Here is a 16,954-nt window from a genome sequence, read left to right on the forward strand (position 1 = left end):
TGTTTTTAATAAGGCACTGATTCAACTTTATGGTCATTTTGGAGGCTGTAATTATCCTCAGTGACATAAACAGGGTGGACGAAATATTAGAATCACCTCTCAGGGCAGCAACAGCACCGCAAACTGCAGCCTCCAACATCATCATACAGTCGGGTCAACACCTTCCTAAATATGTATTAACCTTCACGGAGGCATGATTTATTGATGTATTCGACTGGATTAGTTTCAGGTAGGTGTCTTGTAATAAACTGGCAACTTGCTGTATTTTCATTAATTTTTAACTTAAAGTGTTGGTGTTTTGTTCATGTAAACAGGCGTCTCTATGGGGTGATGACATTTGTTATTGAGTATAGCATGTAGGTAAAAAAAATAGCATTAAAAAACATCCCCTTTTATGACACTTAGATGTTAAGACACTTTTCAAAATTAAATGCATTGTGATGTGGAGGCTAGTGGAACAGAAAGTAGCCTGGAAGTTGACTCTGACGTGGTGTTAGCACCTGTTTTTTAAAGTTGTAAATCCCCTGAAAACTTTGTTTCAAATCTGAAGTATTTTTGATAGTAATTATTTGCAGGGCGCCAACATTACATTTAAAATTTGAGCCACTAAAGATAAGCCGGAGCCTATCCCAGCTGACATTGGGCGAGAGGCGGGGTACACCCTGGACAGGTCGCCAGACTATCACAGGGCTGACACACAAGCCCTTTTTAAATAGGAATTGTGCAAATTTTCAGGAAAGCCCAATCAGTCTTTTTTCAGCATTGGCAGTATAAAAACAAAATCGGGGAGCGCAGCAAAATGCCTCCTGCCTACTTTTGTTTATACAGAATGCGCCTTTTTCGGGGCAATGGGGGGCGTGAGCAAGTAACAAAATGTGTAGCTCAGCGTGTGACGTAAACAGTGACGTATTCCGAGGGAAGCCACGGCTGGTCAGTCCTTTGGCGATTCTCTCATAAGTCGGCCCGTCCTTCACCGTCTCCATCATCTGATGGTTAATGGCCTCTTCGTTTGCAAGGACAAGGAGGGCGCGCAATTCTTTGTCTCTCCAGTTTCTCATCTTTACAGTGTCTGTCAGGTTTGTGTTTCCCTCTTGCTACTAGCTGCTCATTCCTGCTATCAGCTGTTTCCTGTTTATCCACTGCCAGTGGCTCGCATGTGCGGCGTCATCAACAGCCCCTCCCGTGGCGGAAGGGTGCCTCGTTCTTTCTAAACCAAAAAGGTTCCGCCAATATGACTACCCTATGAGGTGGAAAATTGGGCACCTCAGATCAACTCGCCAATCCGGCTCTGAGTGTCTAAACGCTCGCAGCTTGCCGGCAAAGCGGCCCAACATTCGCCAAAAATCTGGCAGTGTAAAAGTGGCTATAGAGACAGACCATTCACACCTACAGACAATTTAGAGTCACCAATTAACCTGCATGTCTTTGGACTGTGGGAGGAAGCTGGAGTACCCAGAGAAAACCCACGCTGACACGGGTAGAACATGCAAACTCCATGTAAACTCCAACATGTCAAATGAGATTAAATAAACTAATGATATTAATAGAAAATAAACACACATTAATCATATAAAGACACAAGGCTGTGCTGTCTTAAAATTACTGAGCCCTTTGACATACGTACCTTTAAGCTGCCTCTTAATCCCACACTCACCCAAGCAGAGAGCAGACTCCACACTGGAGGGCTCCCCAGGAACCAGGGACCCTCTTGCTGTGAGGTGACAATGCTGACCACTGCATCACCACGCTGCCACATTTGCTCATTTGATCTGTAATAGTTAAGTTTGTGTGGTACAGTGTCAACTGAGCTGACTTTCCCTGTACATACAGACAATGAAACTACATCACATTTGATATGGTTATAGTCAGAGAGTTTCTCAGCAAACCTATTATGAAAAACTTTTTTTTTTTTTTTTTAAATCTCAGTAGACTTGTTTGGTGATGCCAAATATTCAAGTTTCAGTTTCACCTTTTTCCTGTTTCCACTGTGAAAAGTTGTGGATGGTACCAATGGAACCGTTCTGTACCGTCCCCATGTTTGGTCCCCCCTCTGTTGGGGTACCTAGCACACAGATCTGGTACTAAAAGGTGGAGCTGTGAACACTGCAGTCTGTTGATTTGTCAGTAGAGGACGGTCACTCTGCTCAGGGCTGAGTTGTGGCTGGTTTTGAGGCTCATGTAACCACTGTTCATACTGTGGAGAGTTTTATCAGTAAACTGTAACTATAAAATGAAAGGATGCTGTGCTGTCCACGGAGAGAGACTCTCACTGCAGCCTGTTTTATTTTGTTCTGAAAATGTCAGCGTGCAGCCTCGTTCTGTCGACGATAAACGAGGTGCAGACTTCCATCTGTGTCACCGGTAATGAGGAAATACAGTGAGTGCTGGACGGAGCAGTGAGTGACAACAACCCCGCCCACATTTAAGGGCACTGTTTGCAGTGGAAACACTAGGGTCTAGGTATCATGTCTGAAGGGTTACTTTAAGTGTTTGGTGGAGACGGGGCTTATGTGCAGGCAGTATTTGAGCCAGGATTTGTGACCAAAAAACAGCTATCACAGCTGTTCCAGTTCAAGCAGAAAATAGTATGTTGCTGGGCGACATCACTCACAGTAAGAAGCTGATGGAGAAGAGATTTCATGTCCTTTTAAAAGCAGTTTTCAAAACTCCTAAAATGCCTTCTCTGTGTCCCTCCTTCCCCCCCAGGAGCCTCGCTCGCGGGGTCACGCTCCTCGCCAGTCCAACCACATGGTGCCAATGCGAAACAGCGGCAGCCCCAAGTCCTCCATGAAGACCAAGCAGGCTTTCCTGCTGCAGGCCACCCGCCTCACCAAGCTGGCCCGGCACATGTGCCGTGACATCATCAGGCTGCGCCGTGCTGCGCGCCGGCCCTTTGTCCCCATTAACTGTGGGGCCATAAAGGCAGAGTGTAAGAGCTCTTTCAATTCCTCCTAACTTCTGCCACATGGACACACACACCTGCAGACAAAAACATACACACACAAACACGCACACACACACACACACAGTCACCACCCTTCCTCACCCTGACTGCCCCACCATCAACCCCCCATCTCTGCCCTCTCTGCCCCCTCCGTCTGTCTCTCTTTCTGTTTTTATTATTGTTATTATTATTATTTTGGTTTTTGTATTCTCCCACCCCCTGTTTCCAATAAAGACTGCCTGTCCTCATAACTATGAGTTCTGATCATCTTTTCATTCGTGTTTTTATTTTTTTAATTCTTTTATCTGTTGTGGTTCTTGAAGCCTCTGTTGGAATTAAACACAAAGATTTATTGGTGAAACTGGGCGATTCAACACGCCTGCACACACTTTGAAGATGCACACACACACGCATAGTAACTGACTTTGCTCCTGTCATTAACGAGTAGACTGTAATCCAATAGAGCCCATACTCTAGTCTGAGCCGTGTACTTGCTGACGTTAGATGTAGAGAAAATGTATTTTACTAAGAGAAGCTCTATTTTGCACGGCGCCCCTGGTACAGGCGTGCCCACTCTGTGCCGTCACGGCAGAACGAGTTGTCTCAGCCACGAATGTTCATTGTAAATACTGAACCTCAGCCTCAGTGTGTTTGCCATCACCATTTTTTAAAACAATTCTGTTCCTTCTCGCGCACACGTTTTTCCTCATGCTGTTGATCATGTGTTTCTGTGAGACAAAATGAACTGTGTGTGGGGTTGACGAAGAGCTTCAGACACATTTGGACTGATAAAACTTTAAGGGAGGGAGGTTGAAGCTGAAGTAAGGACCTTTTTTTGTTTTATAACTAGCTGCTCTTGACTTCTATGCTGCTACACTGCGTCTCCCGCTAGATCAGGCTTACGCATTCGGACTCATCGACAGGACCAATGTCCCTCGTCCATACCATCCACTCAGATGTTCTCCTGTGTTCCAATCATGCAATATTCATATGAATCCATCATGTTGCCTCTCCTCGCTCGTAAATCCTGCACACAGGATTTGCCATATCTCCCCCCTCGTCTTCATTTTCTAACTGTTGCAATATTCTCATCTCATCTTCTACCTCTTTTTGCTTTTTTTTTCATCACTGTGTGGATGTGAGAGTAGACCTCCAATAAAGTCACACCTGAAAGCATCTCTTCCGAGTCCTTGTGCTTCATGTGTCCCGTGTTATCTGTCCATCAACTCCACAACACTCAGAGGAACCCATAAAGACCCACCTCCCCTCTCCTCCTTCTCCTCCTCCCAGCATGGAGTCAACCTTCAGTGCCTGCTGTCATAATACCTCCATATTTTAATGTATGTGTCTTTACAGTTTGTTTTTCTGTGTCTGTGCATGTGAAGCATGTACTTACATCTGTATGTGCATGTGGGTAGAGATTATTTTAAGTGGACATGTAAGTCACCACATTGACAGAGATTTGCAAACTTGCATCGACTCCTGCATCATTCATTTTAAACATGAGAGGTTATTTTTAGTCATATGAAACATTTTGACAGACCTCCAACAGTTAGGGCTGATGTTATACACAACTTGACTCAGTAGACAGAGGGAGCAATCTGAGAGACACTGCTTTGTAAAATGTGTGTGTGTGTGTTTGGTTTAGACATGTTAAGGGTGTCGGAAGGGCAGGGGACTCGCCTACCCAAAACCAGAGCTGCCCAAAGGAGCACTCTCACCAGTGTTCTCCAGTTTCTAGGTAAATCAACACTGAGCACTGAAACTGTGCCGAGTAACCGTGTCAGATCAAAGGAATATAAATCAAAGTTATTCAGATGGTCTGTAGGAGCCAGTTGATGCAGCTCCAGCTGTGGTGTCTCTTCCAGAGTCTCGTCCGGCTGCCCACGCCCCGCGCTCCCACCGCACCGCGGGCCTGCAGACGCCTCCACCTCGACGCCTCCTCTCCTCTCTCCCACACGGTCCCCACGGCATGCTGGGAAAACGCAGCTACCATCACCACAGCAGGGCTGAGCCGGACAGGCGTGCAGGTACAAGCACGGACACATTTCTTTAGAAGGAAAAAAAAAAAAAAAACTTATTCCAACTTATTTTTCAGTAAGAGTGTTATTGCTTTACTTAATCCGGCCTGGAAGCAAAAAGTTGTACTTGTTTACATCTGCTAAACCCCCCAAAAATTGGACTAAGCGTCCCGTCTTGCTTTTTAACTGAGTTACGTATGATGTGAGTGAGCCTTGGGGACCAAACAATGTTGCTATCCAATGTCCTTGTCGTCCTTTTGCTTGATAAAATCAAATTAGTGGAAATAACACCCGGACCTGATAACCCTTTCTGCCATTTCTTATCTAAACTAGCTCGTTGGAGAGAATGACAACTAATTCTAATGAAAACGAATCAGCAGATGGGGGTCATTTGGATAATTTGGATGGTTCAACTTCAGTCTGACACTTTGTTTTTTATTGGTAACTTCACTATTTTTACTGACATTGAAACACAGTCATTTTGTTGCACCACTAGGAAAAGCAATAAACCAATCAATACTATTCACAAGTGACAGATTCCCTCACGCATACTCTGCAACTTTCCCCTGTGTCTGCAGATAACCCAGGTACAACAGGTGGACCCCTCCTGGTAGGTGCCTTATACTCCCCTTTAACAAGCACTGCACGTGTGTATCAACCTTTATTGTATTAATCTAATTGTCTATTTGCAGCATAACGGCCGCAGCAGCAGCTCCGGAAACACCCGAGGCGGAGTGATGATCCGCAAGAGACGCCCTAACTGGATTGATGCTCCTGATGACAGCTTCTTCCTTGTCACCCGGGAGACCAGGTAAGCAAAGGTGACACTTTTCCGACCTCTGATTGGCTGACTGTGTGCATGTGATGGAGAAAGCAAGTGATGCTTAGAGTCGACAGTATATAGGAGGAATTGAGCTGTGACCGAAAAGATGTTACTTACATAACATGCACACAGACATACACGTATGCGCCTGAAGTTACGCTGACCCATTGAGTTGAAACAGCGTGGCGTCTGGGAAGCCTGCAGAGTTCAAATCCATAAAACTGATTTGAATAAAAGTGTTTATTTTCATCAAAACAAATGAAGAAATTCAGATATTTTTATCAGAGGGAAAATTAATCTTAGAGGAAAAGCTGCTATCCAAGACATTGCGGTCATCTTCACTGGTTATCTGGGAATTTGGGGATTTTGGCAACCTTGGGGAATTCAAATTTTACACTTAACCCTTTTTCTTGTCTGATTCCAGTCAAATTCTGCAGGATTTGGTCATGCCTATTTTGCAGTTGGGCTGGCTCCTCTGTGCGGAGTTTGCATGTTCTCTGCATGGGTACTCCAGCTTCCTCCCACAGTCCAAAGACATGCAGGTTAATTGGTGACTCTAAATTGTCCGTAGGTGTGAATGTGAGTGTGAATGGTTGTCTGTCTCTATGTGTCAGCCCTGTGATAGTCTGGTGACCTGTCCAGGGTGTACCCTGCCTCTCGCCCAATGTCAGCTAGGATAGGCTCCAGCCCCCCCGTGACCCCTAACACGATAAGCAGCTACAAAACATGAATGAATGAATTATTTTTAAGGTTCAGTGTGTGGGATTTAGGCAAAAATTTAATTTACTACAGTAAGTATGTTTTCTTTACTGTATAATCTCCCGAAAATAAGAATCCTGCTTTCGGTACCTTAGAATGAGCCGTTTATATCTACATAGGGAGCAGGTCCTCGTCTAAGGAGCCCACCATGTTGCACCGCCATGTTTCTACATTAGGCCATAAAGTGTTTTACCACGTAAAGTCACCAGCTCTGTTTGTTTTGGAGAGGAAGAAACCTCTGCAGATAATTTGTCTCGCAGTAAAAACCTCCTGATCATCTGGAACGTCTAGATACAGTTGGCAGGCGTAGTTTGGTAGAAAGAAAATAGTTCCTACATGAAACTGCTCACAACAAGGTCTGTGGATTATCTTGAGTAACCGGGTCATAATTTCTGGAAAGAGACATTGCTGTTGGGTTTGTCAAATTTATTTTCTCAGTGCTTTGAGCACCACAAGCCGAGTGCCATCTAGTTCTGTTATATTCCAGAGAAGGCAGACATCTCTACGGCTGATATCTGCGACACTCGGCAACTCACACCAAAACTATCTAGACTGATAAACTGCACTACAGGTAAGAGGAAAAATATGTATTTTTGAATAAGGGGTGAACTGTCCCTTTAAATGGTGCATTTTTTAGCAATATTTTAGTTTTTTCAAGACTCAAATCAAATTAAATGACATTATTGGCAAAGTGTAAGATTTCACTTAAATTAAAATGAAATAAAACTGATTATCTCCTCCATAAATAAGACTGTAAATGATTTTTTTTTGCCCCGTAAACTTGCTTCAGACTGTAATACAGGTGCACAATTTAAAAAAACCCCAACTGATCCAAATGTCTCGAAAACAAACACCTGATTCTCTTTGCACACATTTTGTCGTACACATGATTGATTAAACATGCATTCATGTTTCACACGCAGACAATCACTCTCTATTTATTTTTCTCACACACACATAGACACACACTCTCTCACACACACATGCACATATGCACATAGTGAGTCAATGTTTGCATGTCTGTATGTGAGAAAGAGAGATGTTCTTCCATTAGGCCTGTGTCTAAATGAGCCATGGCACCCGGCCCTCCGATCACCAGGGCTAAAATTAGAGCAGCTAACTGGTGCAGACGGACCAGTGTGGAGCCAGGCAGCGCTGGGCCATGAGTGGAAATATCATTACCACATTAACCATGGCTGCACTCGTATGGATCACTCACTCACCACCAATATCAACATGTGTGCTTGTGTGTGAGAGAGATGTTGTCCTGAATACTGTCCCTTTATTATATTATGCTGTGTTTCTCCCTCCTTGCAGAGCCAATTAATGCTTTTCTGAATAAAAGACATTAATAGATACGCTCTGAAAGGCTGCTGCTCATGAGAGATGATCGGAAGTTTCATTTTCTTTCTCTCCTCCATCTCTTTCTCCCACTCTTTCTCTCGCTCTGTGTGATGGAGAAGGCAGTGTTTCACAGAGCAGAGAAGAGTGGGAGATCACTCCCACTTATTCAGGGAGGCAAGAGAGACAAATAGAGACAGGAAGGGAGAGAGAAGCACTTTTAGCACTTTTCTTATCATAGGTTACACACAATTTAAACCGCTATGCACAACAAAAATAAGATACTTAAGGGGGGTTTAGTTGTGTGGTGGTGTGTCTGTGTCACTCTGCAGTTACACCTCCAAAACACTAGTTGGCGGCGGAGGTTTCTGTGAAGTGCTGTAAAGTTTAATTGATTCAAAACACACATTAAACACACATTAAACATGGCTTAATAGAGACAGTTTCAAACACAAGTACACAAATCAGCTTCACTATAACTCGCAGCATTCACAGACAAACACTTGTCTTTATCTGGACACATTTTCCCCACAAATACAACATGCTAACGTTATTAGCGCAAGCCTATGGCATTTTACATTGTATAAATTAGGCTAGAAGCTAGCTGACTTCCCTCTACTCATATGAAACCAGGGACAACAGCAACATTTAACAAAGGTAACGTTACAAAATTCAGCTCCATTACAACTCACAAGGTTCACTGACAAAACAACTGTCTTATACTAAACACGTTTTCCAAACAAATACAACATGCTAACGTTATTAGCACAAGCCTATGGTATTTTACATTGTATAAATTAGCCTAGCAGCTAGCGGAGTTTTCCTCTGCTCATATGAAGCCAGGATAAATCACACACAAGACTTAAGATGCTATTTTTGTGGAGGCTTTATTGTCTTCACAATTTATTGTTTCTTATCTGTGAAATTAAAGTAAATAAAAGCTTTGTTTCCACTGAGGGAAATGGTTTCAGCTTACAGAAATAGACAGGAGGTCTGCGTCACCACAACGTGTAGTTACATTTCTGGAGAGGTGCACGTCAGGCTACGGTGTAGGTATGCTGACGATTCAACACAGAGGTATAAATTCCGCCTAAGAATGAAACTTAATTTTATGGCAGCCCTTCTAATAGTTGTGTCGAGACAAGGGATGTCAACAGTTTACCACTAGTTGGTTAATTGCAGAGAATATTTTCAACTGCATGTCGGTCTATAGGTTAATTTTGCTGCTCTTCAGTTAACTGCACTGTGCACCACCCGTGTCAGGTGGGAGACAGACGGCTGGCTGGCCACTTAAAAATAAGGAAACACAGTGTCCACTGCCGACCCCCTGGTCTCTACTCGTTAGCTAGCCTAAGGGGCCATACACATGCGGCGTTTTTCTGCCCTTAAATTTGTTGTTTTTAATGTAAACGTATGGCAGGCGCACTCAAACGCTAGAGCGATGCTGTTGTGGCGCACACACGTTCCCAAGCGCCTAGTTTTCAGGACACGGAAGCTGTGCTCTGAGATAAACCCAGTTCAGCTTTTGGAACGACAGATATTTTTCCCTTCTTCTGTAAATATTCAGTCTGATAAATACGGACACGTTGATCACGTTACTGCAGGGCTACCCAGAGCTTTACATCTGTCCCACAGATAGGCCTACACACTTATAAACAGCTCCTGGAAGAAGATCAGCTCTGCACTCAGGATTTCAGGTAAATAGGCTATATGATGCTTGTTAATGCTCCTTAGCAACCTCAGATGCAACCTGCCGCCACGGTCCTGAAAGCTGGCACAAAAAAGCACAAATGTAGCGCCTGACCTCGCATTTTCCAGGCGGTTAAAGATGCAGCATGTGTACGGCCCCTAACACTGCACTGCGCTCCAACCTGGTCGGGCAGGAGCAAGCTAGCAGCGCCACTCATTCATCATTTACCACTAGTAGCACCATTGCGACCCATCAGTGTTGCTGTGGAAACATTGTACCCACCCTTTGGGCTCCTCTTAGACTCCCCTGGAGGGCTGGATCCCAGAATTTGAGGAATGAAAATGGTCCCCCAAAGTTAAATAGGTGATCACGGCCCTGCATTGTATCATTGGTACCTTTACTTTAAGATTCTGCGTACTTCTTCCACAGCTGCACCTAGCGTAAGATACAGAGAATTCAAAATTAGTCAGAGAAATAACAGGACAAAGCATCAGAAATGGTGAATATTAGAAAACAGACCGAGAGAAAGTGAAACAGAAATGTAAATGAGACAGCTTGATGTGTTTGAGCATGGATTTACATGTTTGCTCTCCTCCTCCCGACGGCCAGCTGAACAGACAAACCGCAGAGCTTTAGATAATGTGCCACCAGAGCTAAATCTGCTCTCTGGTTCATATTCTGCGTTAAATCTAAGTAACATCACGTATGTCGTGCTGTGTAATAACAAGTCTCAGGGTTCATTGTACTTGAAAAATGTGTGTGTGGATGCACGGCTACGGCATGCAATTTCAGGCCTATTTACTATACTTGGATGCACAAGCACATAATGTGCGCAGATTCTTCATGAGTACTCTAGCGCTCATTTTATCAACAGCAGGGATCTGGAGGGGAGTGATGTATTTCCCTGTTCCCAACATGAGAGAAACATCCTCGGTGCTGCTGAGAGCAGCAAAAGACGAAGAAAAGACGAGGGCTGTGCCGCGCATTACATCTGAAAGTGTTTTTCTTGACCGCCTGAAGGGAACCATGAATCAACTGTATGTTGTGGTCATGTATCTCGTATTTGTCTGAAAATATTCCATTAGTATTGTGTCCAACACTTGTGAGTCTGCCCCATGGCCTTGTAGTTTAGTGCCGCTGGTTGCTGTGGGCTGTTAAAAAAGCCTTCCTGTCACAGCACAAAGCCCAGTGCAGTGCAGTCTGGAAATTACCAGCGAGCTCCTTTATAAGTCTGAATATCCTGCAGAGAAGTCTCTTTTATTCTGTAACAGATATATTCTGCTCACAATAAATGCTGCACTTTGAATCCTCTTGAAATGAGAAAAAAGTGGGTATTTGTAATTACTTTCTTAGCAGCTGAGAATCTCAACTTGATGCCCTTAAACTGAACATTTCTCCTTTATTAGTTTCTTCATTTTATGTCTTGAATGAATCAGTTATTGCTGGTGAGGCTTTACACTTACACCTTGTGCAAAGCTGTTGCTTGTTAGATGTACTGAAAACAGTCACAGATGGGAGACACTGTCGAAATCAAAGATTGAATAACGACAACATTTTCACAACCAAACAATGAAGTGATTAATTACCTAGGTGCAGTAGCATGCAGCGTTGTCAAACTGCTGGTAAACCATTAGCATACATGACAAATAATCTCTTTCCTAAAGCCCAAAGCCAAATTCATCATTGTTTCCACGTGTTGGCAGCCTTTTAACTGCACACTGTTCTCACAGCATCGAGCCTGTGGTCAGCTCCGTATAAATAATGTATTCAGACAAACATTATCTGCGGGCATGGCTACTGAAACATAAAGATACAGTCATGGGTTATTGGCTTCTAACGAGTGTATTGTATAAAGAGACAGTCCATCCCAAAATCAATAATACATAGTATTTCGTCTGACCTTTAGTGCCGTTTATCAGTCTAGATTGTTTTGGTGTGAGTTGCCAAGTGTTGGAGATAAGCCGTAGAGATGTCTGTCTTTTCTCCAATATAATAGAACTAGATGGCACTCGGCTTGTGGTGCTCAAACAACACATCCTAACTCTGACCACGTATCAACGTTTGGTCATGGACCTTCCATGTCCACATACAACATGTAAGGTACCCTGGGACACCATGTCAAGTTCTGCCTGTTACATGCATTGTCTTCTTTCAAGATACACTTCTGTTTTCACAGGAAATTTAACATTTACAGTCTCTTTCAAAATAAACACACTACATCGCTACAACACCACAAATTGATGTTTTTTTTCTCCAACAACAAACGCATGTGGTTGGGTTTAGGAAAAAATAACAGGCTTTGGCTTTAAAATCTAAGCGAACACTGCTCTCCCAGGTGACGGTTGTTGTTTGTTCGACCCATTCACCCCACTCGGACTTTTGCCACCTTAACCTTTGTTCTTGTCCCACTGTGTTTCTTCCTGATGCCGCCGAGCGCCATTAAACTATACCAGCGACCACCTGCATATCATGCTAACGTTAAAGGACAGCTTTTTCGTCAGTGTCTGACACCACAAGTCACTGCCCAAGGGCCGGCTCTTGACAACTTGGGATTAAGACGGAGTTTGACAAACTCAACAGCAATAGCCATGTTTCCATCAGCCTGTTTAGATGCGCATCTAGAAGTATCGCATCAGAAAATTATGATGGAAACGCCAAAATTCAAATTAAAATCCCCTGATTCGCACAACCTAAAATACACTTGCTTTAGCCGGGTTTTGGTTGATTCGAAAAAATGTTGATTCGCAAAACGGCGGATGGAAACAGTTATGGTCGAATTAAGTCTGACGTAGCGCACCTCTCTCCGTGGTGATATCCACACTCCGGGTCGGGAAGGCGGTAATGCATTTACAAGCTGGTTGCCAACCGCCAGAAAACGTAGAAGAAGAAGAATGCGAGACTTGTTTTGTTTCCGGTTCTGCGGAAAACTCGCGCAAGTTCGTAGTTTTCACCAAAGTCCATACATTTAATGGAAACACACAGGATTCGTATTTCTTTTAATGCACATTTCCCAATGATTCGAATCACTTTTGAATGGAAACATAGCTAATGTCTCTTCCCAGAAATCATAACCTGGTTACTCAAGATAATCCACAGACCTTGTTGTGAGCAGTTTCATACAGGAACTATTTTCTTTCTACCGAACTACACCAACCTTACCACCGCACAGAAGGAAGCGTGCATCTACTCCTGAACGAGAGGCTCGTGGGTGTGACAGCATGAGATGTAAAGATTAATGGTGTCCTCCTCTGCTGAGCTGTAACGTTAGCTAGCGCAGTGGTGCTAAGTGAACTAGCAGTAGATATTTGAGAGAAGGCAGATGTCTCCATGGCAACTCACACCAAAATAATCTAGATTAAAAAATAGCACTACATGTAAGAGGGAAAAAAATTGCTTCTTGATGAGAGTTAGACGGTCTCTTGTATCGATACACTAAATACGAAGCTACAACCTGCAGCTGCTTAGCTTAGCTTAGCTTAGCTTAGCACAAAGACTGGAAGCGGGGGGAACAGTTATCCTGGCTCAAAAGAAACAAAATAATCAGAACAAAATTATTTGTACGACTAATTTTAATTGACAAAACAATCTCACCACAAGGTGTGTTTAGTAACTGTTCTGGAGCTTTATTCAACCACACTCCTCCTCAGCAGGCGGAGTTGCCTGGCTGTAATTGTAATTTTAGATTCAGTTTCCTTTTTCCATGAGCACTTTAAGGACTTCTTCGACCATGGTGGCTTAAAAATTGAGATGAAAAAAAGTCATTCCTGACCTTGGAAACAGTAGTCGGGCCGACTGGTGATTTATTTTGTCTACTACTGTTACTGCTGCCGTTACTGACTACTGTTTCCAAGGTAATGATTGTGCTTTCTGTCTGGATTTTTTTAACCAACATTATCTTGGCATAAGTGTATCTTCTTCTGCACTTATGTCCTGTCTCGTCTTCACTGCTCCAGGAGGGCCAGACGGATGCTGTCCCGCTCCCAGCTGAGGCACGCTTGTCGGCAGCCATGCGAGCAGATCACCCTGCGCAGGGTCACCCAGGGCCCGCCACAGGGGCTCGTCCTCGCCCCTCCACACCCTCACCCCAGCCTGAGGATGCGAGGCCCAATCGTCATCCATGACTGACGGGACACCGTACCCTCTGACACCACTGCTGCATACACACCAACAAATTCTCGCCTCCTTTTCTCTCATTAAAGGAACACTTCACCCACAAAATGACCGTTTGTATATCAACCACTCATCCAGTGTTGCGTTGAATTTGCAAAGAGGACTCTGTTTTTCTCGCATGTCTCCATGGTGAGCAATTGATGTACAGAGGGGCCACATTTAACAACAGCAAAACTATATCAAATTATCTGTTTACAAACTCATAAAACTCGTGCAGCCGTATGCTCGGTACTTCCCAAGCACATGTATTTTTATTTAAACCTTACCATTTAAAACTGAACTGGAAGTGAAACTCGAGTATGCCCTCTTCAAAGCCAAACTCCACTGACAAAAAAACATTAAGTTTACATCACTGAACTGCTGGTCTACCCCGCCTCGATCAGTTTGTCTTTGTTATTGTGTGAGTTTGGTGACATAAAGGGTAAGTTCAGATTCACCAAACTCACACAATAACACAAGCAAACTAACTGCTGATCACCACAGAAGACGAATGAATATAAAGGGACACTTTGCTTTTATTGAACCAGCTGTGTGGCATCGCAGTGTGTGCAGATGAACGCTGTTCGGCCGGTGCCAGCACCTGGACCTCCGCCGCCAGACGGGCAGGGATCTCTGGGTGAAATCAAACAACATTCATGTGATGCCACACAGCTGGTTGAATATCAGCAAAGTTTCCCTGCTTCCCTTCACTGGCTCCTGTACAGCAGGGTCGGTCTTTGTTTCACTGTTATAATCATTAAAAAGCAAAAGCAGCATGTGTATACATTCAGTAGGCTATATCTTCAGTAGCTAGCTAGCTAACCCTACATTTTCCGGGGTCTGAAACGTATATCTTTTTCCAACCTCTCCAGATAACGAGTATCATTAATACACAATGTGCCCCAGGCACAACATTTAGCTCCAAATCCAAAAACCAGCCTGAAAATGAAGGAAATCTGAAACAAATGAGCACAGCTGTGTTGTTGTCGGACCCTGATGCTAAGTTGATGATTGGCCAGTCTGCGTCCGGGGGCGGGACACAGTGAAGGGTCAATTAGGAAGCACTGTGCATACAATGAGCTGTGTGAGAGTATTTAAAGCATGCTGCTAAACGTGGCCCCCTATGACTTCAATTCATCGAGAATTTTCTGCGGGTTTGAGTCTTCCTTCCCTGCGGAGGGATGCGACAAAAACAACATTTTTCTTCACAAATTCAGCGTAACACAGGGTGAGTAATTGATATACAAATAATCATTTTGTGGGTGAAGTGTTCCTTTAAAGTCCTTGATTCCTTAAAATGCAGTTATAATCCCGAACACTTAAAGAAGCTGTCTAACTGTTTGGCAACAGAAGGATGTCATGAGCCGTGATGCAATAGAAAAAACACCTGAGGTGACTGCAAGTGCTGCCTGTCTTAAATCCTGGGAATGTGTTTGTATGTGTAAATACTGTATTTGGGTGCATGCGAGTGTGCGATAGAGTGTGTCTGTCTGTGTGCGTGCGTGTGTGCGTGTGTGTGTGAGATCATGCCAACAACACATGAGAGAGCGTGTTGACGTGTGCTGTTCTTGGTTTTTATGGATGGAGGACATAACGACAGAACTTTGTGGGACTTTTTTTTGTGTTGATGGTGAATCATTGTGAAGTTTTATCAGTTTGTATGAAGTTATTTTGGGAGCAGGGTCGGGGTGGGGGCATGGGGCTGGATTAGGGTGTGGGTGGGAAGGGGTGGGATTGTTGGGGACTAAGGTTCTTTTACCATAAGAGAAGAGGCAAATGTCCAACGCTGACGTTAAAAAGAAAATGCACTACACGAAGACTGAACCAGAGGCCTTCTTGGAAAGAAAATGGCCGCTTTAAATTGTGTTTCACCTGCAGTTCTTCACGCTCCTCTTGAAGTTTAAATCTGGAGCAGATGACCTGGAGACATCCCTAAAAGTTGTCATGGTCTGAAAACATCACAAGGCAATTAATAGAGAGCCAGCTTACATTAAACAGCAAAAGCCTCCCTCATGAACCAGTGTATAATATATTGTATATCTCATTACAGCACTGTAAATCTACTCATCCTATTTCTATGGCCGACTGTACCTACCTAGCCCTAACATGGGTACTAAAGCACTTCCTTTGCAACAGAAAAGGGCATGGATCTGTCATCTTCTCCTCAAGGCTGTGATGTACCGGCAACATTTTGGGGCAAAAACATACGAGCAACTGTTTGCCAACGTTTCATTCATTGTTCTTTAAAGCCAACAGTCAAGTTTATCCTGTTTTCTCTCCCTCCCATGGTGCCAGAGGACGTCGCCTCACTAAGTTGCCAGTGAACCCATCCAGCCTTCAGGTGTGTTTATTCATGGGTTTTAAAAACTGGCATCGCCGCCGCATGTCTTTGAGGTGTGAGCCTCCGCTGATGATTTCTTCTCTTTCATTCAGAATGTTTATGTTAGTGTTTCCTGTATGTCATGTGTTGAATTATGAATATGCTGAGAACAATAATAAAAAACAACAACACGATGCTGGATTATGGCGTCCGGTCTCAGTGAGTCATTTCATGGTGTTATATCCTGACAGCCTGCCCTGTCTCCCAGCCTCCTACTCCGTCTCTCTGTGTTGCTGTGGAGGGGGAGTGTAATGGATGGGGCCCGGTACACACTGCGGCCTGTGTGAGGATCTCGTAAAATACCCCCACAAAATATGGTAATTTGACACAGTGATGAGGAATGAGGAGTGCTCTCTGGATATAAATCATGTTCTTGGAGGCTTACAGCCTGCCTCAAGGTGTGTGTGTGTGTGTGTGTGTGTGTGTGTGTGTGTGTGTGTGTGTGTGTGTGTGTGTTCGTGTGTTCAGAGAGGTTTTGTTTTTCTGCAGCTTTAAAGAATGTGCGTACAGTCAGCTGTTGCAACCTCTGTGATTTTTGTTGTTGGTTTTTTACAGAGGTACATTTACTTTCAACTGCTGCATTGCTATTTATGGTTAAATCAATTTCCCAGTTTATTTACACAAAAAGTTAAGTGTTAATTTATTTATGTTTTTGCCAGTGTGAAACAATATTGAGGACAAAAATCACCTAAAATAAATATATAAATAAATGTTGAAATATATACTGGGATAAGTAAATTAATAAATAAGTAAATAAATGATTAAATAAATAAATGTATTTAAAAAATACAGGAATAAATAAATACAGAAATAGATAAAAAATAAATAAATGCTTGAATGAAGAAAA

General features: G+C 43.5%; 1 protein-coding gene across 3 annotated transcripts in view; it reads left to right on the forward strand.

Annotated features, from left to right (window-relative positions):
* Nucleotides 1-15,422, forward strand: part of mta3 (metastasis associated 1 family, member 3) — a 44,800-nt gene extending 29,378 nt beyond the window's left edge. The window contains exons 14-19 of one of the 3 annotated variants that reach the window (XR_007448200.1): nucleotides 2,707-2,929; nucleotides 4,593-4,685; nucleotides 4,813-4,974; nucleotides 5,299-5,406; nucleotides 5,544-5,575; nucleotides 5,658-5,745. Coding sequence is in view for 2 of the 3 variants with exons in the window: in XM_049564058.1 (XP_049420015.1) it covers nucleotides 2,707-2,929; nucleotides 4,593-4,685; nucleotides 4,813-4,974; nucleotides 5,544-5,575; nucleotides 5,658-5,776; nucleotides 13,532-13,703 (801 nt within the window). In the remaining variant the exon portion in view is untranslated. Of the gene's footprint in view, nucleotides 1-2,706; nucleotides 2,930-4,092; nucleotides 4,119-4,592; nucleotides 4,686-4,812; nucleotides 4,975-5,298; nucleotides 5,407-5,543; nucleotides 5,576-5,657; nucleotides 5,777-13,531 lie in introns of those variants that run through there. The other 2 variants (XM_049564058.1, XM_049564060.1) reach the window with 2 other exon arrangements.
* The last annotated feature ends 1,532 nt before the right edge of the window (nucleotides 15,423-16,954 follow it).

This window comes from Epinephelus fuscoguttatus, linkage group LG20 (genome assembly GCF_011397635.1).
Source record: "Epinephelus fuscoguttatus linkage group LG20, E.fuscoguttatus.final_Chr_v1".
Taxonomy (NCBI): Eukaryota; Metazoa; Chordata; class Actinopteri; order Perciformes; family Serranidae; genus Epinephelus; species Epinephelus fuscoguttatus.